Here is a 24208-nt window from a genome sequence, read left to right as displayed (position 1 = left end):
ATGAGCACGCATAAACTCCGCCCCTCTTTTTTATATATTTTTTAATTTTCTAAAGCTTTATATATAAAATCAGCACTTTTGAAACAGGAAGTGAAATAGAGAGATATGAGGCATGGCTAGAATGGGTGATCTGTTTGGTATTTTGAGCAAAACACTTCAGACATGTTTTTTATATTTGTATATATCTGAGACCATATGTTATTGCCTAAAAATAGCATGATAGGTGACCTTTAAGAGAAACTTGTTCACCAATTTAACTTTATTCTTGAGGTTTCTTACACAGAGCTTTCACTGCTGTTTTCCAAACATTACCTTTTTAGAAATAGTCACAATTAAGAAAATGGGGATCTTACCAGTAAAACAGTGCCCCTCTAGTTTGTAAAGGAATGAGACATAAATACCTCCTCTTGCTCAGTTTCTTTTGTTAAGCAAGGCTGAGGTCTGCTTTAAAGAAAGGGTAACAACAACAAAAGAAATGTGATCCGTCCGAGTCAGGAGAGCAAAGTGTCCTATAATGGGTTAAATATAGTTTCTAAGATTTTTCAACTTTAACAGGAGTCTAATAAGGAGAAACACAAGGTCTGTGAAATGTTTTGTTGAATTTTAAGTCTAATTAAATGCAAAAGTTGGCATAGTTTAACTTAAAATGAATCTTATTGATCTTAAAGCATCTGGCTTAAAAAAAAGTGACATTACTTGTTATTTTTTTCTCTTTCACACTCAATTGGAGTGCATCAAAGTGTGTTAATGTATGCTGTGGATATGGTGTTTATTTAGCCATCACAGTAATCTGACAGGAGTGTTAGATCACACCTTCGGCCTAATCTGTATTTCACTTTAGAGTCAGGTTTCTGTTCTCACTGACGGTGTCGTGACGTCTCTTTATTCTGTTAGGCACCAACGGATCACATGTCACGATGAATTACAATAATGACATGAATGTGTCATTTTCCATGGATAAAAGTTATTTCAACTTATTTGATTTGCCCTCACTGCTACGCTTTCAGTTCATTTTTTGGCAATGTATTACTGAAAAGAAAGTGCACTACAGTTACATTTTCTCACATTTAGTATGTATTTAAATGTTACCGTTATATATATCAATAAAAGAAAATCAACTTAAATCACTGACTTTATTTACAGATTGTACAAATACTCAAGTAATTGGTTCTAGAAAGATGTTCAAAAGGAGCCATTTTGTAACTTGCTAAACATGTGTTTTTATGAATGTAGGTCAAGAATTTAGACACACCAAACAGAGACACATTACATTTTAAATATATCATTATCTGCTTATGTAATTAAGCTCAAAATGTAAACTACATTCAACTTGAGATTCAGTTTCCAGGGGTGGGTCAGATCTTTCTCAGAGAACCAGAATTTCCTCTTGTGTTTGTTTCCCGGATTAAACACATCTCATGCGGGTCGTCAGTCAGGTGCAGACACACCTGTTCCAGGATGTTGCAGAAACCCCCTCTCCTCCCTCCTCCTCCTCCTCCTCCTCCCTCCTCCCTCATCACCCAGCAGCAGCATCAGTGCTGATCATTCTTACAGGAGCTCGTACAGAGGAGCAGAAACAGCTGAAGAAACTTTCTTAAAACTCAACATTTGACTCTCACACCTCAGGTAAGTCTCTATGAAAAACCTGATTACTGAGTGATTACTTTCAAGGATTTGTTCTTATTAATTTTAATGTATACCCACTTCTTTCTCTTAATGTTGTTTGCTGTGTGATTTTAAAGACTATTGTCCTACTTCATGATGTTTTTACTTTTCCTGGAATAGATTAACGATACTGAGAAGTGTTCTGGTTTACAGATGATCAAAAAACTCAATATTACTTTACATTTGTAGATGTTTAAGTTTGCTAACTTTCTCTCAAAAGCCTGACAAAGAACGCAAGATGGACTATTAGTACTAGAGTAGTGTATAGACAGAGTATAAAAGTAATCTTTTTTTAGTGATTTTATAATTTTGCTGAGGAAAACGAAGGTCTAATGATCTGATTGTGATAAAAAGAATTGTAAAAATAGGATTTTATAAATGTATTAACTCTAAAAATGTACAATCACAAAATAAGAAATAATTGTGCTTAAATGAAAAAGTCTGAATGTGAAATTTGATCAGGTATGAATATGCTATGAGAAAGTTTAAATATCTTTGGGATTAATTCAGATTTTCAGATAAAACTGAGGGTTAATTGGTGATGGAAAGGCTCTCAAATCAGACATGGTCAACATTAACATTGTCGATGACTGTCTTACTGATAGAAATGGAAGGAGGATTGATCGTGTTGGCCGCTGCGTTGCTGCTCTTTCTGTCACCAGATGTCCAGGGAACGGCTCATTTGTCTTTTTCCAATAATACACAGGTGGGAGTTTTTTCACTTCAATCCTCTGAATGTAAATAACCAAATTGACCTGCTTGACCTTTGTACTTCAAACAGGTAACCAACAAATATTTGTCCAAGGACCAATTTCCTTTTTAATTTGAAGGGTTGATAATAATTTACAAATATATTTTTAAATGTAGCAGCTCATTAATAAAAGGTCAGGTTGATCTGTATAGTGTAGTATTTAAAATCTGCCGTATTTCCTCGGTCTGGACTTCTCTTTCCTCTTTTATTGAGAAGTTGTTGATGCAGCCTGACTTACAAACTCAAATTCAACTCCAAGCCAAACAAAACCGCAAAACACGGCTCTGATTTTAAGAGGTCTATAATAATAAAAGTATCAATATTTATTAAAAAATCAAGAACAATTCTAAATAGCCTAAACATTGACAAGAACTGGTCAAGATCCAAGATCCAAAACACAGTGGATCCTACACTTCCCATAATGCAACTCAATAGTTTCTAGACATCTCGCATACTTAAAAAAGCTTTTTGAAATTTAAAATAGGACATTAGCCGCGTTCACACCAAGTACTTTGCCGTACTAAGTGCCGGCACTTAGTGCCCCAGCACTTAGTGCCCCGGCACTTATTACCCCAGGGCACTTAGTACAGATCGCGTTCACACTGGAATAAGTTCCCTGAGGGAAGATTACGCAAATGAGCCGCTGACGTCACTTCGTCTTCTTCTGTTTTGGGTTTACTGGCAGGCCGCAAACCACTTCACGGTGTATACTGCCACCCGAAGTCCCCGGCCGGAAGTCCCCGGAGTTGGGCGGAGACTGAAGCCTTCCGAGTAAATCGCCAGAACGCCGACACATCCTCATCTCCACCGCCAGGGGCGGACTGGGACTAAAATTCAGCCCTGGAAACTGACCCAGTCCGGCCACAAATGTCAAATGTTAGAAATCAGCTGTTTATTATTTAAAGTTTTACGTCCGATTCGCTCCTTTTTTCCTCTCTGTACACAGCTCCAGTTTGGGCATTGGCCTGTCATCAGATTTAATTTTTAGTTGCTGCTGTAGCGGAAGTTTATTCAAATTATTTTTGATGAAACCCTCCATAATTGCACTTGCTTCAGTTGCTTGCTACTTTATAAGGGCGGTGATGACAGTTACAGTACGAACTGAAGTTGAGGCAAGGGAAGCCAGCCGCCTCTGGATTGGCCTTAGCATGGCCCTGACCAATCACAGGTTGGCAGGGGCATGACGTGAGCCTCATCTGATTGGTCAATCCCTCATTTTTTTCAAGGGAAGCCAATTTCGGCTAGCCTCCTCTCGCAACAGAGAGTGCAATCTACTGTTTCACCATAACATCTAGAGGGACGCTGTTTCACTCTTTTTAAAATACTCAATGAGAATGGGGGAGAGATGGGCCGGCAGCAACACACAGCACAGAATAATTACCGAAACTAAACGAAGTGTTTTTATTTATGTATTAAAATTATAACTACAATCCAAAAAAACAGGGGAAGCCTGGCTTCCCTTGGCCTCCAGGAGAAAACGCCACTGATGTTCAAGGGATAATTCTCACCCACCTCTTGCTCTTGCTCTTGCCCTGCAGTTGTATGTGCCAGTTGAGCTGGTTCTTCCACCAGCTCAACTCTGTCCCTCATCATGAACGCAGGAGGCTGGCTGTATCTGAACTCGCGCCCTCATCATTCTCTTCATCATCTTGCACTTGTTCTAAGCTGCTGATGATAGTGCTTGTAGCAGCGCTGCTGCCAAAAAGGTCTGTCAATTTGCGACATTTATATGCTTCACCTGCGAGTGACTTCACCTTTTTTCTCTTGCCTTCTCGGCCCAACCTTTTTCTTTTCATTTTCTTTGATTTGTATCCATGCTTTTTCATTCTCCCTGTCTGCCGCGGCGTATAATCCCTTCTCTTCGTGTGGCCGGTCTTTTTTCTTCTTCGTGTGTGATTATTTGACAGATAAGAACCACACAACTGCATTAGCGGCCGCTGTCGCCCTCTGTCGGCCGTCAGCGCAACTTAAATGGTGAACGCGACATAAGGGGTACTAACGGAACTAAACGCGAAAAGTACGGGGAAAAGTACTCCGGTGTGAACGCGACTATTATGTAACATGCTGAGTACTCCTCGCCATGAGTAAACTGACAAATTGTCAAATTGGTGAAGTGTAACTCACCAACTAAAAAGTGTTAGCTACCTTGGCCATTAAACAAAAAAAGAAGACCATTTAATAAAAAATGTTGACAGAAATGTTTGAAGCTAATGCACCAGCACAACAAGTTGTTGGTCTAATTTAAAGGTAGTGTAGTTGCAGTATTCTTCTTGCTGTCCTGAGTTTGTATCCTCATGGTTGATTGCTGAAATAGTAAATCACTTTCTACACAAAACGTCAGCTAAATAAAATGTAATCTAACTACAAAATAGATGAAGGAGGAGGAAAGAATGAGGCCAGCTGAGAGTAGCCGCAGATGTTTAAAGGTCTAAAGGTTTAAAGGTTTAAAGGTCACCTATTATGCAAAATCCACTTTTTCATGTCTTTTATATATCAACATGTGTCCCCTCTGTGTGAAGAGATTCTGAAAGTTTCAGGAACAAAGATTCTCTCACTTTTTGTCGTGATCCATTTATATAAAAACCTGTCTGAAAATGAGCTGATCAGATTTTGGCCACTTTACGATGTCATAACGATTTTTTGGCTTGTGTAACCATTAGCCAATCACCAACCTAAGGGAAGATTACGCAAATGAGCCGCTGACGTCACTTCGTCTTCTTCTGCTTTGGGTTTACTGGCAGGCCGCAAACAACTTCACGACGTATACTGCCACCCGGAGTCCCCGGCCGGAAGTCCCCGGAGTTGGGGACTGGCTTCAGTAGAACAGTGTTTATTTCGTCAACGAAAACTATGACGAAAAATGTTCGTCAACGACCTTTTTTACATGACTAAGACGAGACGATGACGAGCTAAAAATAGATTCTTGATAACGAAAATTTGACGAAATGTATATTTAGTTTTCGTTGACGAGACGAGACGGGACTAAGGTGTTAATGGTGGACTATCGGACATTCAAAATGCAGGGTATTTCCCCCCAAGTGTCCGTCTTGTCTGTCAAAATGCATCTTACATTTCTAACTTGCAATATCATTATTTCCGCTCTCTTCACTCCAGAAGAGCGATCTCCCTCTCTCTGTGTGTGCGGGGGCGGGGCCTAACAGACACGCTGCAGCGGCAGAGATCTGCCGGGGACGGAGCGTTCAGAGAGTATAGAGACACTCTACAAGACTCGATGTGGACAAAGCTCGTTTGCCATGTTTTCGCGTTAGCGCGTTGACACGAGTAGAGTAGTCTGTCCAAACAGCCGGCCAAAAGGCGTCATATTCAGTCGGAGAAATGCACAATTTTCGACTTCCTTAACTCGTAGCTCTGTTGCCCCAATTATGAGTAACGTTATCACATCAGGTGTGCAGAGGTGGGAGAAGTACTCAGATCTTGTAGCTAAGTAAAAAAATACCATTGTGTAGGAAGAGTTCCTCAAGTCAAAGTATGATCATCAAAATATATTTAAAGTAGCGACAGTAAAAGTAGTCATTGTGCAGATTGGTCCATTTCAGAATAATATATATATGATATGTTTTATAATGATTGATCATTAAAGTGTTCTCAAAGCTAGTAAAGGTGCAGCTAGTTTGAAGGACTTTGTATACTGCAGGGTAGCTTGTGAATTTACTAAAGTCTGAGTTAACACTTGATTATATTTCACATCATTCATCCACATCTGTAAAGTAACTAAAGGTATTAAATACATGTAGTGGAGTAGAAGTACACCATTTAACTATGAACTGTAGTGGAGTAGAAGTACACAGTAGCAAAACATTTAAATACTCCAGTAAAGTACAAGTACCTCAACATTTTACTCAAGTACAGTACAATATTTTAACATAATTATATATATTTCATTTATTTCACATTTAAATAAAGCAATTAATTCGGTTAACAATTTGTTCGTTTTTTCCTTTAAAAAATAACAAAAAGTAAATACAAGAATACCGTTAAAGTGCCGGATCGATAAGCAGTATTGATAAGACTAGTAGTACCGTAGAAAACCTTAACGATACCCATCCCTAGATATTACACAAGTAAAGTGTTAAGAGAGTGAAATGTTGCTTTACGAATTTCAACACTTGATGCTGTTACCTTGATTACAATGTCAGATACCTGTATTTGCCTAACTGAATTGGTTTAAAGAGAGAAAACATTTGGACTAAAAGTTGACTAAAATGTAATTTTTCATCGACTAAAACTAGACTAAAACGTATTGAGTTTTCGTCGACTAAAACTAGACTAAAACTATGAAGGATAGAAATGACTAAAATGTGACTAAAACTAATAACCATTTTCGTCTAAAGACTAAGACTAAGACTAAATCAAAAACAGCTGCCAAAAATTAACACTGCAGTAGAAGCTGCTGGGACTCCCAGCAGCTTCTACTGAAGCCTTCCGAGTAAATCGCCAGAACGCCGACACCTCCTCATCTCCACCGCTCCCATGTTTTATTTTGTGTTGCCATAAGTTAGTCTCTCTGCGTTTGTGCGCTGGGCGAATGCTATTGCTAATAATGCTAATGCGAGGATAATAAAATGGCGGCTCTACAAAACATTTCAGAGTTGTACGGGGCGTGGTTTGCAATTCGCCCAGCCAATCAGAACTGGGGCACTTTTTTCCCCCAGGAAAGTACGATCTCTCAGCAGGCACTAAAAATGGGGGTAAAAGTTCCCGAGATTAAGTGCTCTTTTTGGTGTGAACGCGACATAAGGGGTACTAACGGAACTAAACGCGAAAAGTACGGTGAAAAGTACTCCGGTGTGAACGCGGCTATTGTGTTCTTTTTAACCAAATATCTCTCAGAGGGCCGTGGGGAGTGGCTACTTATTTTTCATCTAAAGCTCCTTACACATCAAACTGACACCAAAGAACACCAAAGAACACCAAAGAACACGTCCCGACGGAACGTCGCCTCACGTCGCCTCACGTCGCCTCACGTCGCCTCACGTCTCCTGCGTCTTGGCCATGTTTCGCACTGGAACACACCGCAAAGACTTCAGCCGGCGGCCAAGTTGCACGTACGAACTGCGCATGCGTGAGTGGCAATAACTCTCCTTACCAGCAGGCGGCGGTAGTGTGTATTCATCATTCAAAAGAGGCAACAACCGGAAGACAGACTGCGTGATACACTGAGAGAACAAGAACAGACTGCGTGATATAAACAAACAACAAATAGCGTGTGCATTCCATTTTCACTCTACAACGAGAAGCTCATGGGGCTTTCCCGAAACTGTGTTGAGGGCTGGAGTTAAATGAAATCTCAGATTTGCCTTCTTAATAGTTTGTTTGGGTCCCTCACTTCCGTTTCGCTTCTCATGCACTGATTCGCTAAGCTGAACAGCCAATCAGAGTGATTTCTTTGGCCGACGGCCTTTGGCCGACAGCCTACCGATTCAACATGTCGAATCGGTGGCGGAAGGTGTCGGCACGGCCGAAAAGACACGACGGTGCAGTACACACCAATCTGAGTAGGGCAACACAACGCTCATCGACGGCCCGACATCTATCAACATCTATCGACGCCGAAAATCGGCTCGGTGTGTAAGGAACTTAAAGTAACAGACAGAGAATCAGCACTTTTGAAACAGGGCTGAAACAGAGGGGATTATGGGATGCTACAATGATCTGTTTGGTGTTTGGAGCCAAACACTTCAGAGACATGTTTTATAAATATCTGAGAACTATATTGATGAAAAAGAGTATAATAGGGGACCTTTAAAGACGGTGTTGATGTTTCTGTGTGTGTCTAACAGGTGAACATCACTCGAGATGGCTGTGGAGTCTCCAAACTGTGTGTGCAGACTCCAAATAACTGCGACCCCTCTGGAAACTCTTCCTGTCTGTTTGTCTCCACGGTCTCCTCTGTCTCAGTGCCTCCCAACGGGGTTGACCTCTCCATCGAGCTGAGCGGAGAGTCTGCAGGATACATCGCTGTGGGACTCACTGCCAACGCCTCAGAGGTAACACACACACACACACACACACACACACACACACACACACACACACACACACACACACAATCATGCAGTGTGGTCATTTTTTATATATACATACAGTTATTCTATCAGAGCATGTATCAAAAGTAGGTAAACAAATCTTCACTTATAGGAAAAATAGGTAGAGTAACAATGTAAATACTGCGTAACATCAGGGCAAAGATGCACAGACAGAAGACAAACAGACAAACAGACAAACAGACAAACAGACATACAAAAACAGACAAACAAAAAGAAACAAGTAAATAAATAGAAAACCATCCAGCTAAAACAAAAATGTCTATAATAAACCAGTGTGGCCAATTTCAAGCACCTTGTTGCTAAATTTGACTCATAACTTGTGTCTTATGTCCATATTAAGCAACAAGAACCTCAACAGGGTTGGGAGGATTACTTTATTATGTTCTGAGGTGTGCAGTGATGACGTGTTTGAAGGCCGTTTCTTTTGGATTACGTCAAATCAAATGCTATACAAATAAGTACAAGAGAATATAAATGGCTTTTACGTAAGTGTATTACGTAAGATAACAGAACAATGAGACAATACGAAACCAAGATATTTAAATAATGTGTCCTCTGCTGAGAGATTTCTTAAAAAATATATAACCTGCCGTTCATTTATCATATTCAGACTATAGAGCAACAGTGACCACATACTGCAGTTTAAAGCTAAAATCATTACAGTTCAATAGAAACAGTGAAGCTCACACACACACGTTTAAGACATAATGAATTCACCTACTGAATAAAAAAGTTAAAACCATAAATCAGCATTGTTATCCTGCTTGTAATCCCACTTTTTTTTAGAAATGAATCAGCAGTGGGAGACAGGTTTCATGAGTTATTCTGACGACAGGATATATCTTTATGTTACGCCCTATTGTGATGTCTAAGCTCCCAGCAAAGCAAACTGACTATCTTGACACAAGTCACCAGGATCTCATGACTGCATGAATACAAACTCATGTGCAGTAGCATCATGTGATATTTATTGACATGATCAAATATGTATTCAGTTGATAAGGACATTGTTTTCATTGTAAAATACTGAAGAGCGTGGAGAAAACATCATTGTGTGTCCGGCAGGCTTTGTGCCAAAGAGGATTCAGTGTCTCTCTCTGTCTGTTTCATGTTTGCTGTGTTTAAAGACGTGGGATTTAGAGGATCCGGCCCCTGAAATAGGACACATAATAACATCATATTTGCCTACATTTGTTTGAGGAACACCATGCGGCTGCTTTGTTTCCATAGAGAAGTAATAAACCGGTATTTTATTACCCGATGTTACAATGATGTGTTATGTAATCGCGCGTCAACGTTTCATCTTATGTGTCACGCAACATTACCCAGATGCCAAATATAACATTTCATACATTTAAACTAAGATTTAATCTGAAGGAAAACATTTTAAAAACGTCAGACTGTAATTAACTGCGCTACTTCTTTAAACGCTGAAGATATATAGCATAAGGCCACTTAAAAATAAGTTTAATATTATACTTTCGTTCTTTATAATGACCTTCTTGTGTTTGTGTATTGTGCTGCTGCCTTTCTGTCTTTTCTAAGTATAATTGGTACACTCTTGATGCCTCATACTGTTCACTTGTTTTTTAAAACAACACCCATTTTTTCTCGTTATTTTGTTATCCCGTTTTCTCCAACGACTATGACAAAATAATTTCACAATTTATTTAAGTATTTTTCTTGTATTTAAACGTTTTATTGTAAATCGAGCACTCAAATCTCAGAGAACATCAAGTTTTATTTGTAATAACTTTAATCTTAAAAATTCTGTGATTTTTCCTGAATTTTCCTCCTGTCTCCAAACACTCTGTCAAAGTTGTTCTTATAATTTAGCAAAAGGGGCATTTTTCTCCTGTTTTCTATTCTATTCTCCACATCAGCAAATCAGAGTTTTTTTACACTAATATCTTGAGGCATATTGTGCAATGACAGAACTATGTGAGACCTTGACAGGAACACAAAAAGACATGACGCAAACAGGGAAAAAAACACACACACACACACACACACACACACACACACACACACACACACACACACACACACACACACACACACACACACACACACACACACCACACTCGGGTGACCACAGAGACAAAACATAACAATAAGAGCTGGAAACTCAACTCCAGAGTTGTTCATCTCTTTATTGTCGTATTCCTAGCCTTAACAAAGACACTGTACTGTAGCAATGTGTCATTGTCTTCACTTCAAGGAAGCCATCTCATCTTTTCACCAATATTTCTTTCCGCAGGGTACCAGCATGCTTTTCATCTGCGCTCAGAACAGCTCGGACAACGGGACGTTCTTCTTCCGGACAATGCAGATGAACAACACTGACAAAATGCTCACTCCAACTGAGAGGGTGAGATTTCAAATGTACACTCATACAGAGAGATGTTGGCATATTCATGTATTCACACTTAGGGAAATGTACTTATTTATGTGATATGAAACAATGGAGGACCAGAAATTGAAATACCTTCATATCGTTTTTTCTACTGCTTACAATGTAATCTTAAAGGTAGGGTAGGTAAGTTTGAGAAACCGGCTCGAGATACACTTTTTGTTATATTCCATGGAATGCTCTTAACATCCCGATAGCAATGAATATCTTAAGTGCTTTGACAAAAAATCCATAAAAACATTTCATCTGTGGAAGCCGTAGTACTGTAAAAAGCACGACCAATCATTTTAGCCGGCCTGGCTAAAATAACTGGATGGCCTACCTGCCTGTCAGCCTTCCATCTGTGCACAAACTTATCTCGTGCCCTCATTGGTCATGTGCGCGTTTGTGTGTGTTGGAGGAGGGGCTCTGTAAGGAAGTGGCAGATTTTTTCCGGCTGTGTATTTTCAAATTCTAGCGCACTCGAGCTGGTTTCTCCAAAATTACCTACCCCACCTTTAATATGAGAAAATGATAGTGATTTAATGAATGCACATATTGCTCAGATACTCAGATTATTGTCCATTCAATCAACTGTCACACATTTAATTTAGAATAATGATAGTTTCTTAATCTAGAGAGATCGTTAATTTCTTTTTTTTGTCACCCACCTGTTTGCAATCAAATGCCAACATTAGATTGTACATTAGATTTGTACATGTGAAAACTGATCTGAAAAGTCTGGTTTTGAGAGGCAGCTGCTGTTGGATTTGAGTTGCTCAGTGAAGCAGATGTTATCCTTGGCTTCAGCACACAGCCTTGGAAACAGTTATTACATTATCTATCTTTTTCTAGAGAGTGAAAGAAATCCGTGGCATGGTGAACGGAAATATGATCAAGTGTGAGTTTACGGTCCCCAACGTGAACGCCTCCAACACCAGGAGCAGTGAAGACACTATCTTCTCCGTCCTGCTCGGGAAAGGAAGCTTCGACGGAAGTAAGTACACACACAGATACACACACTGTATAACTATTTTATTTATAAGTGCTTGATTATTTACTGTTTTCTCCCTTTTGGCATAAATTAAAAAAATATATCATTACAGATTTGTACGCTTATATCCAGAGATAAGAACAGATGAACTGCTTCCACTTTGAAACGTTTATGATTTGATACGATTCTGTATTTAATGCATTTAACTATATCTTAAAGGTTTGTCAATACATGTCTAACCTCCCACTGATCTGTCCTCCTCTTGTGATTGTTCAGGTGCTCTCGGTGCCTTCAATCTCTTGATCGGCAGCAATCCACTGGACCTCACCAAACCCAACATCCCCACCACAGCAGCACCCACCACCACAGCACCCATCAACAACACCACCATGCCCAACAACACCACCATACCCAGCAACACCACCATGCCCAGCAACACCACCATGCCCAGCAACACCACCATGCCCAGCAACACCACCATGCCCAGCAACACCACCATGCCCAACAACAGTGGAGCTCTCCAGCCTCATGGTAAGAAAATACATACATATAATTTCTCTCCAGCTTGAGGTTTTCAGAAGCTTCGGTCCAGAAGTATATGGTGTCCTGATTCAACACATTTGAGAGCAATAACTACTGAGAGATAAGATCAGTAAAACGTTTGTATTGTTCCGTGTCCTGGAAATATGGAATTTAGTATTAATTATTTAAACAATGGGTTGGAATTGCATCTGTGATGCTCACAGTATTAAAAAAAAAAAATGTAAGGCTTCATTGTCCTTATTTGTTTTTGACTTTTTTGAGAATGTTTTATTACATAATTGTCTATGTTTTTTTAATGGCATGCTATAATATGACATTTGTTGATACTCATGACATCTATAAGTACTTATTATACCATGATTGTTATGATATTTTGTTATAACCTACTATATTTTCTATGACATACTTTGATTTTTTGCAATTGCTTTTTAAAGCATATTTGTTTCCTTTGTAACGTGGCATAAAATGTGGCATATTATGACTTTTTAATGCTCTACTATACTATAACTTTTTATGACGTACAATTATGAGTTTTTTAAACCAGGTTGAAATATGACCATATCACTATACAAATGACATGTTTAGAGGATCATCTAGAGTAGAAGGGAGATTCTTAGACAAAAAAAACCCTCCATTAATTCACATGGTATTTGGGTGAAGGTATTTAACTAGGATCCATCTTTTTTTAAACCTCTGCATATAAAACTGGATATCTGTAAACAAAAGACAAAAAAAGGAGGCGCCATGGTAACAATTAAACAGCAGAGGAGGAAGAGCCTAATGATTCAACATTTTGTGATTAACATCTTCTTTCTCCTTCCCTCCAGCCGTGCTGCTCCTGCTGAGCGTCCTCACGCTGTCCGTCCTGCTGAGAGTCTGAGAGGAGAGAGAGCTGTCCAGTTTGATGCCATGAAGAAAGAAATAAACCGAGTGTCAAGCTATTTATTAAAATATTTTCACTGAACTCATTAAGACATGTTTGAAGGTCATTTTGCACTTTGTTTGTTCATGAGATGTACTTTGTGATCCAACTCCAGATGAAACACTTGTTATGGTTCAAATGCCTTAATTGGTTATATGTAAAGCGTATTTGAGCATTAGGAAGAGCGCTATAAAAATCCCATGTATTATTATTATTATTATTATTATTATTATTATTATTATTATTATTATTATTATTATTATTATTATAAATTATGATATTAATTTCCTGCATAGTGAAAAAGTGTTGTAATTACAGTTTTGCATTTATGTAATATGTTTCCATCTGATCCAGCCTATCTAGCACCTCAGGTAGTTTTTATAAACACACATTTGCAGACTTTGAATTGTTTACTGAAACTCAAGTAAACTTCAACACACATTCAGGGAAACCCAAGCCAAACCAGCTGTGTCATTATTGTGTTTTAATAGTAAAATGTACTGTGACTGTAAAATACTTTTCAAAGGGAAATAATAAACGATTAAATTACATTTTAATTGTAATTGTTTGTGGAGTCATGTCATTAACAGAATTATTCTACAGATGTTGAAAATGCATCATGGTACACATAACAAACCATGACTTTAGGACCGCAACGAACAATTTAGGTACTGAATAAAATCTAACGATTTGTGAAAAATGCCAGTAAAGTATATAAAGCCGACAGTGATTGCAATTTAATATGGTCTTATCACCAGTCTAAAACCTAAAAAACACTCAGATATCTCTTGAATAAGACAGAAGCAGTGGGCACATGTTCCCAATAAAGCACATAAAACAGGGAATCTATGCTTGAAAAGTGACTTCTTCATAATAACTAGTATTTATTTCTTCCTGTCAATCAACTAATTGATTCAGCCATAGAATGACATCACCTCAGCATCATTCACAACAACTGAAAAAAAAAGGGTTTGTGATTTGCCATTAATCTCAAAAATAACATTTTAAACATAATTCACAATTATGACTTAAATACCCGTTTCCTTATGTAAAACAGACAAAGTTAAAACCCTAGTTGACGACGAAATCAAGGCAGAAATATTTGTAGGAAGGAAAGACTGACTTTCAAAGACAACAGGTGAGTATGTTTTAAACACCAGGCCACATCGGAGTGGGTGGTACTGTTTGAATGTTCTCTCAATCACAGACCCCGCCTTCCCGGGGTGTTTTATGATCCAAAACAAGCATCCTTTTCCAGTACTGCGCCACCGCCATCACAGCTCGGTGGTAAGAGAAAGCTGCTCAGAGCTTCATAAAAGGACGGCCTGTAGTCACACATTTTACTGAAAGCAAGACATTTTACCCTAAAGGTCGTGGTGAGTATTTTGTTCCCAGACATTTTTGTTTATTTTTCCTTCCTTTTTCTTTTCTTTTTGGAATTTTTGCAACGATGCTTTTTCTATTTTACCAGCGTTATGTGATGGCTAGCTAGCGAGGTAGCTAGCTATGCTAACTCGCTCTTTTCCCACTGAAAGAAAACACACACACGCTGATTGTGTTTTTTAAGAAACGCCACTCTTTTGGATGCATCTTAGCTGCTGTTTCTTCCATTTTTCGCAAGATTGTGTAGCTTTGGTTTTCCTGCGTTTATTGTGAAGATTTTTCCTTGACGGGACCGTTTTGTCTAAGCTAAGCTAGCTCATAGCTAAGAGGCTCTTGTTGGTTTTTATAGTCGCAGCTTCTCCCTGATCCATGATTTATTGCAGATTTCGTCACTCTTTTGCAGGTTTTGTTTTTTGCAAGCAGAGGAACTGGTCTGATCTCTATCTTTTTTAATGCTTTTCGAGTTGTGGTTGGCTAGCCGGCCTTGTGTTTTTCACCGAGGCCTTTTGGTGGCGCTGTTTGGTGGATGGTTTTGGATTTTCTGGATCAAGAGTAGATTTTTCCAGTGTTTTTTCTTTTTCTCCCCTTTTTGATGCAAGAGAGATTTTTCTGCTTTTGGAAGTGGTCTTCCGGTGGCCTCAGTTTTGTTGCATGTCGTTACAAAAAAATACACATTTGATTAATTAAACGTTTGTTGATCTGAATGAGTATTATGGCTGTTTGTGTATCAAAATGAAATCACGCCTTCACATTCACCCCCAGGCCACAGAAACACCCACAAGCTCCCATAGACTGTTCATAAGAGACAAGAGAAATGTTCACATTCAGGGGAAATACTACTAAATTAAAAACAAAGGCATGGTCCTATAATATAAAGCTTTAAGTTATGTATTACATCTCTTATTTCCCCTCAATCTCTCTACTCTAATTCTTTACTATTATTATTTTATGTGTAGGCTACTTTTATTGTGATTTATTTTCGATTTTAAAGAGGTCTAATTCTTAACTGGTCTAATATTTACAATGATATTACTTCATGCTAAAAGAGTATTAGATAAGGACTCATATTTTTTTTTACTATCAATTGTAGGAGTAGATGGTATTTAACTAGGCCTAGATAATTACTACATTTGACACCTGACTTATATGTTTTACACATGAAAATGCCTATGATAACATTCTAAAATATGACTTTATCATTGTATACACAAGCTCTTAAAGGGCTTCACCTACTGTGTTTATAATATTCAAACTCCTCTACATATGGGATATGTTGGGCCTGCCTTTCGACTTTTCAAGTCAAGTTGGTGATGATTGTAATGGTTTTGTTCGGTTTAGATTTCCCTTACTCTTGGATAAATACAATATTCTCCCAGAGTTCATGCTTAATAGCCATAGATATATCACGTTAACATGCATTATGGTTAGGATTCAGTCCCAGAGTAGCTTGTTGTAATGGGATTTTCTTGGAGACGCATACCTATATTTATTTCTTTTATTTGAGGTGATTTTCTGTTTGCCTCATCTCATGTACACACTCCAACCAGGTAAGACTTGGTACATCATAACCCTGCTCAGCTTGACTGAGTGTGTTTTCTGTCACCTCAGTATTTATCGTGAGGGGCGAAGGTCGTGACAGCCCAAACTGATCCCAGCCCTCAGTGTGAAACCTCAGACGACTGCACACAGACGCTATGGAGTGAGTGATGAATGTTCAACCCCCTGTCACCCCGGGGGGGTGGGGGTACACTGTTGATCACACTAATGTTTTCATGTTTGCTGTATCGGGGATCACTTTCCATCTCCAATTGATACGGTTCTGGGCTTTATATGGTTCTCTGATCCTTCCTTGCGTCTACTAGAATAATAACACACCCTCTTTATTAGATCATGAGTGAGCTGGACTACAGAGACAATCCAGTAAATATAAAGTAGTTTATCGGTGATTTACAAATCTGAGATCTTTATAGAGCAGTATATAGAATTTATTTTTTTTCTCCCCTTTTTTATGGAGCATGACATCAGATTACATTTCTTTATCTTAAATGCTGTCCTCTACTGGTCTTAATGGTGAATTACAGTTTAGTCATTAAAATGTTCTCCTGCTGAGTGAAATGGATAATAGTTTTACGCTGCCTTCACCAGCATTTTCAACTGACTAATACCCAGAAATAAACACATTGGCCACCCCTTTTTCAATACTGTATTAAAGCGCCAACAATTAGCACTGACTCTAAACCCCAAACTGATCAAACTCAAAACAGTACTATTGGTACAAATGATACCATACAAGTACAACATCTCACTTTAAAATACCTTAAATATTAAGTCCAGTAGCATTCTTTAACTCTTAAATCAGCCGAATGTTCAACCTTCTCTACAGCATGAAAGGGATTTATTTTTTTAATACTTTATCTTGTATATTGCAGCATAATGTTGTTTTGTATACAAATACTTAAATGAAGTTCCTTGATAAAAGCAGCTACACGCTTCAGAAAGTGGAAATATGCTGCTGTCAAAATGTTGCTTTTTTAATTTTTGTTATGGACTAAAATTCAGTCTGATTGTCATTCTGGAGATAATATGATTACTAAAAACTTGAGTCGGTGTATGCTTTACTTAGCTCAGGCCTCCAATTGTATGCTTAATTTGGTTGGTTTGTCCCAGAATGTGGTGCATAATAAGAAAATGATCTATATTTAGACTGAGAAACTTAGAAATGTGTTATTAGATGGGGGAAAATATGCAGCAAGACTTTATACAAGGAACATGTCAGACCAATTTTAGGACAGGTTTTGGATTCTCCTGTTGAAACAAAAAGGGTAAATAGCCTCATATCCCCCCCTTAACTTCCTGTGGGTTTATCCTTTGTTATCTGCACTAGATTTGATTATATTCTACACTGTTGTCTTGATTCACAGCTGCGTGAGGGACTCGCCAGTATTTAACACGGGGACAGCAGGAGAATATCAGAGGAATTAATTAAATATTCTGCCACTAAACATGTGACCTGTCTCTCTGTGTTTCTTCCCATTTTAGTCGTTCCCCCACCACCGCCAGCCTCATGGCCAGCAACGTCACCAACAAGACGGACCAGCGCTCCCTGAACTCCCGGGTGTTCATCGGGAACCTCAACACCCTGCTGGTCACCAAGGCCGACGTGGAGTCCATCTTCGCCAAATACGGCAAGATCGTGGGCTGCTCCGTGCACAAGGGATACGCCTTCGTCCAGTTTCTCAACGAGAGGACGGCGCGCTCTGCTGTCGACGGAGAGGACGGGAGGATGATCGTCGGCCAAGTTCTCGGTGAGGATCCAATTGTGTTAGGATTTTTTTTTTTTTGCTTTAATGAAAGTAGAGTAGGATAGGTGGGCGAGAAAAGTGATGACATGCAGCAAAGAGCCACATAGCACTTGAGGATTTAGTTTTTAAACTTATTGCATAGGTCATTCAATAGACATATTCTAAGGTCAAGCTGTTTTATTTAAAGCAGTTTTCAGAAGGACAGTGGTTCCCAACAGCTTGTCACCACGTTAAGCAAAGCACAAGTCCTTCATTTAAAGTTTTGAAGTAAATGTACCTCACAAAACAAAGAGAATAATACAAATGTAAACAAACGACATACTTGACAGTTGTGTGTGTATATATTTTTGATCTCCTGCAACGTGAAAGACTCTGTTAGACAAAAAAAAGTCTGCTTTAAATCATGAAAAACAGCAATTGCGTAATACATTTTTTAATCCACTTCATCTGTCAGTGAATAATCCACAACCTTGACTCTCAAAATATTTTTACAAGCTTGATTTCTAATTACAAGCCATCTCCTACAGTATTTTTATTTTCTTTAAAGGAGAGGTGTCATGCTTTTCCGGTTATTACCCGTCCCCTTGTGTGTTATGAAGGTTTTTATGCATGTAAACGGTCTGCAGAGTCAAAACCCTCAAAGTACACCCTGTAGCGAGTAAAACTCTAAACACCTCGTTGGAGATTTCTCATTTTCTTCCTGGGCACTGTGACGTGTCACACGTCACAGTGCCCAGAGGCCGCACCATCTGCCAGCCTTTCACGAAACAAAGCTTCCCAAACCTTTCAGCGATTCATGCCGGATATGTACAGCGTAGGGCACTGAAGAACGATGCTGTTCCTACTATGTTTGGACCAGCGGGAGATTCGGGTACACAACCTGTAAGTATTCATTGTTGTTTGTGTATTTATGATGTTTAAAACAAACAACGTATCTACCACGACTGTTTAAATGGGTAAACGTTTTTCGGACTACTACGTTGGGATCGCGGAGAAATGCTCTCCGCAGACCCATTCTCACAGAGTTATAAACCTTTTTCTTACTCAATATCAAGCCACACTTACGGTTTTTACTTCGGCTGTGAGTGTTTGTGTGTGCTCAGGATGAGTTTAGCTTGTTCTAGCTGTATCGGCAAGCCTGTCTGCTCCTGCAGCAGTGTATGTGTCTGTGTGTGTGCGAGCAGCAACGAGCCTGTCAGCTTCTCGACCAATCAGAGCACACTGGGCTCACAGGGAGGGGGGGCAGGAGCTCGAACAAGCCGTTTAGGACAGAGAGTGAATACCTGGTGAATACACATACTTTACAGAGATGCTGTATGAGAAACCAATGTGAGTTTGGAAAATTGCACAGTATAAATCTATTTTAGTATACCTCAACAATGGAATTATGATCAGTAGAAATGGCCATGACACCTGTCCTTTAAATAATCTTTTTGAACGTATTTAAATTGTCTGATATTGTAAACTGTGTCGGTTGCAGAGATTGAACCTCTGCTTCTCTTTCTAATTGAGCTTTTTTCTGTTTTCTTTTCCTCAGACATCAACCTGGCTGGAGAACCCAAACCACACAGGTAAAAAAAACTACCAAGTGCTCAGCTGGGGACATGTACAGGTGTCACTATGATACTTCAGTTTATCCACGTTTTTTCTAGAAAAATACCGCTAGGGAGGATGGCTAAGACAGAGAAATATACATATAAAAGTTCAGCTGACTTGACGCAACTTCAGCGTCTCTGTTTCCCTTAAACGGACTCTTCTTGTTTTTCTGTCTCAACAGTAGTTCCTCCTTCGAACTCGACTATGACTTTCAGAGAGATTATTACGACAGGTGAGTTCAACATATCCCTTTGTCATTTTATGAAGAAACGGAATGAAAAATTACCTTTTTTGTCTCTCCCTCATAGGTTAGTATTTCCTATTTCTCCTGATGTTCTTCCCCTCACTTTAATAAATGCTGCAAATATGTAAAAAAAAATAAAAAAATAAAAGTTTATCAATGAAAGTAACGCTTTTAACTTCCAGAATGTTACAGTAGGGGATAAACCTATCAATTAGTCAATACCTTGTTGAATATAATGGTTTATTTCCACCACAAAGAATTCTAGTCCAGTTTTGTCTGAAACAATATGCTGTCTTTGAAACAATTGTCAACCCTGAAAGTAACACTTAATAGACGAGTAGATGACACATTCATCAACTACTGTTTATACTCCTTGAATAAAACGGTTCATTTCCACCGCATTGTGCTGTGTTTGATGCAGAATGTACTCGTACCCGTCCCGTGTTCCCGCTCCTCCCCCCCCCTTGTCGCGGGCCGTGATCCCCTCCAAGCGTCCGCGGGTCAGCCTGAGCGGAGGAAGCAGCCGGCGGACAAAGAGCAGCTTCTCCACTTCCTCCAAGAGCAGTCAGAGGACATCCTCGTCCAGAACAAGTGAGATGATCTGGAGCTTTATCAGTCTCTGCAGGGTGCTGCACAGACGTTGTTTATGAAGTCTTTTTACTTGGGAGAAATGAAAATCCTACTAACATGTTTTCATCTCCTGAAAAATGCTTTAATGCCTAAAGGTTGAAGTACCAGGATACAGGCGTAAATATTTATTTTAATGTATTTATTACATATTTAAATTAATTACTAGGTGTGGGGATGCCAGATAAAGGCTGAATTAAGTCAGTTTTGATAAACAATCATAATTTATTAACAAAATCTCATTTAAGCTTATTTCAATCTCTCAAATGTAAGTATTTCCTGTTTTTTCATGTATTTGCTAATCAAACAATTGACTCATTTCAACAATGAGCTGAGAAAATATAAGATTTAGATCTGAAACTTAGTCGATTGACAGAAAATGTACCAACAACAATTTTGATATTCAAAATAACTGTTTAGTCGGTAGACAAAAAGGCCAACATGTTCTAGTTACAGCACTTCAATGTGAGGATTTTCTGCTGGACCCTACCATCATATTACTGTGTGTAAAATATATTGTCTGATAAAACATGCAATACTTAAAACTTGGTCTTGGGGTCTCTGAAGTTGTCAAGATTAACCAAGAGTGAAATATAACTTTTAATTTACTTTCTAGTTTTATTTTTATTTTTTTTTGGGTAATAGTTACAGCCCTACAGTCAAACAAATCATTTTAGCTGGTTTTAAATGTGTCATTGATGAGAAGGTATATGACCCCGAGTGGCTCACAGAGACATTTTTCTAATCGTCGTACTCGTTCTCTCTGCAGTGAAAGTGGACGAGCTGCAGACCATCAAACGGGAGTTGTCTCAAATCAAAAGCAAAGTGGACGACCTGCTGGAGAGCCTGGACAGCATGGATAAGGACCACGGCAAGAAGTCGGGTATGCAGAGGAAACACAGTATGTTTAAATGTGGAGGAGAGCATGTCTGACTGTCACAAACAAAAGCATGTTTACCAGATTGTGTTGCACAGTGCCACGAGTATTCTGACTGTGATGTCTGAATTTCCGTCTGAAGCTAAGAGTATGCAAACGGAGCCAGGCGAGGTCACTTCACCTCCACACCCGAGCAGCAAGAAGGTGGACGGGCTGAAAAGGAAGGGGGACATAAACGACTCTGACGAGGATGAAGACGACGAGGGAGACATGCTGGAGGAGGAAGAGGTGCGAATGCCATTGTTTATTTTTGCAAAGCTACAGATGCATTTCATATATAAAATGCGGGTCTTCTGTGATTGTGAAGGCAATGCAGAGGAAATGAGAAAATGATCCTACCTCTTAATTCATTTTTTACCCCGGTAAACATTTTACTAATGAGTTTTAAATCTCAATCGCTAGTTTCAAGTCTTCTTCAATATAGTATAATGTTAATTTTCTAAGTTATGCTCCTGTTGAGAGTAAAATGGACAAAAAAAGATGTACGCCTTGTGATTGCAAGTTGCTGCCACTGTATTGTTGGCTTTTGCAGCTCTAGCTACTTTTCAACAACAATATTAGCAAAGCAGTATAATTCTGTAATCCTAAAGAAATCTCTCCACAAACACTTTATAAAACCTTTACCCCTTTTGATATAAAGATTTGTATATGATTGCCGTGTTATGTCCCTGAATTTGTGCCTGACATTTGCATATTTAAAATACATGCCCCAATAATGCTGTTAATCATCTCTTCCGCCCTCTGACATCTCTCCCCTGAACTCTCCACCCTGCCACCGACCTTTCTCCCCTGCCCCAAATGTTCCTGGACTCAAACCCCCTAAACTCACTTTTCTGCCCATCTCGGCTGCTACTGCACTGAAACAGTACTTTGAACACTTAAATTATATTATTAACATTTTAAACTGTATACCCCGGTTATCTAGGCCCTTTGTTTTGTTTAATGTATACCATGTTTATCTAGGCCCTTTTTGTTTGATGTATATATGTCACACTGTAGGACTGCGGTAAACGATATTTCGATATTTCTGGATGTACAACATGTAGAATTATTGACAATAAAGCTGACTTTGACTTTGAAAAGTGTATCAAATCTCATCCCTAAAATGTTCTTTCGACCGGCAGGTGAAGAGTCAAGAGAGGGATGACGATGATGAGGAAGAGGAAGGCGAGCACATTGAAGATGATGATGGCGACAGTGTGAACGGTGAAGATGACTCGTAGGCGTGGACCTCACTTTCCACCGAAGCATGCTGCGAAAGACACAGCTTCCAGTAGGAACTCGGACTCCTGTTTTAACACTCATGTTGTAGATATGAAATGCAAATGGTGCACACACACACACCCAAGCATGGTGCACACACACTCTGTTGTCCCAAAGTCGATTTTGTTTATTTTGTCCAGTGTTGCTGTAACAGGAAATAACTAGCTGTAGATCCAGTCTGTTTTTACTGCGTCGGTATTGTCTCCGGGAGAAGAAGGAAACACGGACTGTAAATGTTCTCAGAGACGACAGCTCGACGGACATGTCTTAACGCAAGAGGACAACAATTCAGCTACGAAAGACCGTTTTTATTAAGTTTAATGTGTTTTGGTTGTGTCATCATCAGTGAGTTTGTTTGACCTTGTGTGTCTGTATGTTAATGTCAGTTTTTTTTATACTATTCAGTTTAACTGTAAAGGAATAAATTGCAATAAAATATTAAAATGTAAATCGTTTTTCTGTATTTTATTTTTTCCAAATAAACTAAGGTGAAGATTGCTGAGGGGGAAACTGTGGATTTTGTAGACTGTGGATAAAGTAAACTCACTTAACTGATGCAGATTTTTAATAGATGAAGGGTCAAATATAATATCAAATCTAGTGGTGTTTACCATGACAATAATTGGAGGGGATCAGTGGGGTAACAGTGGTTAATTTGGTCCTTTTTTATTTTTTAAAATCCCATTCATGTTCAAAAACTTGTAAGCTTTATGAACTGATCAAATTATGCTGTATTTATATTATTGTACATTTGGAAAGGAACAAATCACAGATGTGTTACCACAGACCGCCAGAAGGTGCCGCCGTGGTCATGACACTGAATAAATGGAGACAGGAGATTTTGTGATAAACTTCACATTTACCAAACAAGAGCTGAACAGTGATGTTTCATAAACTCTTGAGTGGCCATGAAATCAATTTGTAAACCTCGCCTGAGCTGTAATTACCCAGAGTAATTGAAAACATCTGTTCGTGTGCAGGACCTTCATATAAAAGGCCAGTTATGTGTTTGACTAAATAATCTTAAAACACAAACTAAACTAATTTAGAAAATGTTGCAACTGCAATGGTAAATGCAGCCGTAAAGATCTCTATCAGTAATAGCTGTGCATGCTGGTAATGCTAAAGGAAGTCAGGTGAGCAGCAGGCAGGAAACTCGCTGAGGACATCTATTTGTGCAGGTGTGTAACAGCAGGGGTGGGAGAAGTACTCAGATCTTGTAGGCCTACTTGAGTAGAAGTACCAGAGTGTAGGAATACTCTGTTACAAGTAAAAGTCCTGCAATTAAGAGGTTATTCAAGTAAAAGTATCGGCATCAAAATATACTTAAAGTACTAAAAGCAAAAGGAATTATTATGCAGATTGGTCCATTTCAGAATAATATATATGATATGTTTTATAATGATTGATCATTAAAGTGTTATCAAAGCTGGTAAAGGTGCAGCTAGTTGTAATGACTTTGTATACTGCAGGGTAGCTTGTGAATTTACTCCAGGTGGAACTAAAGTCTCATTTAAGAGT

General features: G+C 38.9%; 2 protein-coding genes across 3 annotated transcripts; both read left to right on the top strand.

Moving 5' to 3' along the window:
* Positions 1-1518: 1518 nt before the first annotated feature.
* On the top strand, positions 1519-13385 carry LOC117500329 (putative ferric-chelate reductase 1). The gene is made up of 7 exons (XM_034153164.1): positions 1519-1626; positions 2271-2371; positions 8218-8424; positions 10745-10855; positions 11732-11873; positions 12147-12401; positions 13241-13385. Exons 2-7 carry the CDS (start codon positions 2273-2275, stop codon positions 13291-13293), a joined length of 867 nt encoding a protein of 288 aa, XP_034009055.1. The 5' UTR covers positions 1519-1626; positions 2271-2272; the 3' UTR covers positions 13294-13385.
* Positions 13386-14605: 1220 nt separating this feature from the next.
* Positions 14606-23137, top strand: LOC117500316 (heterogeneous nuclear ribonucleoprotein C). Of its 2 annotated transcripts, none has more exons than XM_034153142.1 (9): positions 14606-14711; positions 16327-16417; positions 17758-18023; positions 19558-19591; positions 19798-19848; positions 20282-20451; positions 21257-21370; positions 21507-21652; positions 22549-23137. In XM_034153142.1, exons 2-9 carry the CDS (start codon positions 16413-16415, stop codon positions 22645-22647), a joined length of 885 nt encoding a protein of 294 aa, XP_034009033.1. In that variant the 5' UTR covers positions 14606-14711; positions 16327-16412; the 3' UTR covers positions 22648-23137. The 2 variants fall into 2 exon arrangements, with proteins under 2 accessions (XP_034009033.1, XP_034009031.1); XM_034153140.1 differs by having other exon boundaries at positions 21257-21388.
* Positions 23138-24208: the final 1071 nt, after the last annotated feature.

The sequence above is a fragment of the Trematomus bernacchii genome, unplaced genomic scaffold, assembly GCF_902827165.1.
Source record: "Trematomus bernacchii unplaced genomic scaffold, fTreBer1.1, whole genome shotgun sequence".
Classification (NCBI taxonomy): Eukaryota; Metazoa; Chordata; class Actinopteri; order Perciformes; family Nototheniidae; genus Trematomus; species Trematomus bernacchii.
This window is presented reverse-complemented; position numbering and strand designations above follow the sequence as displayed.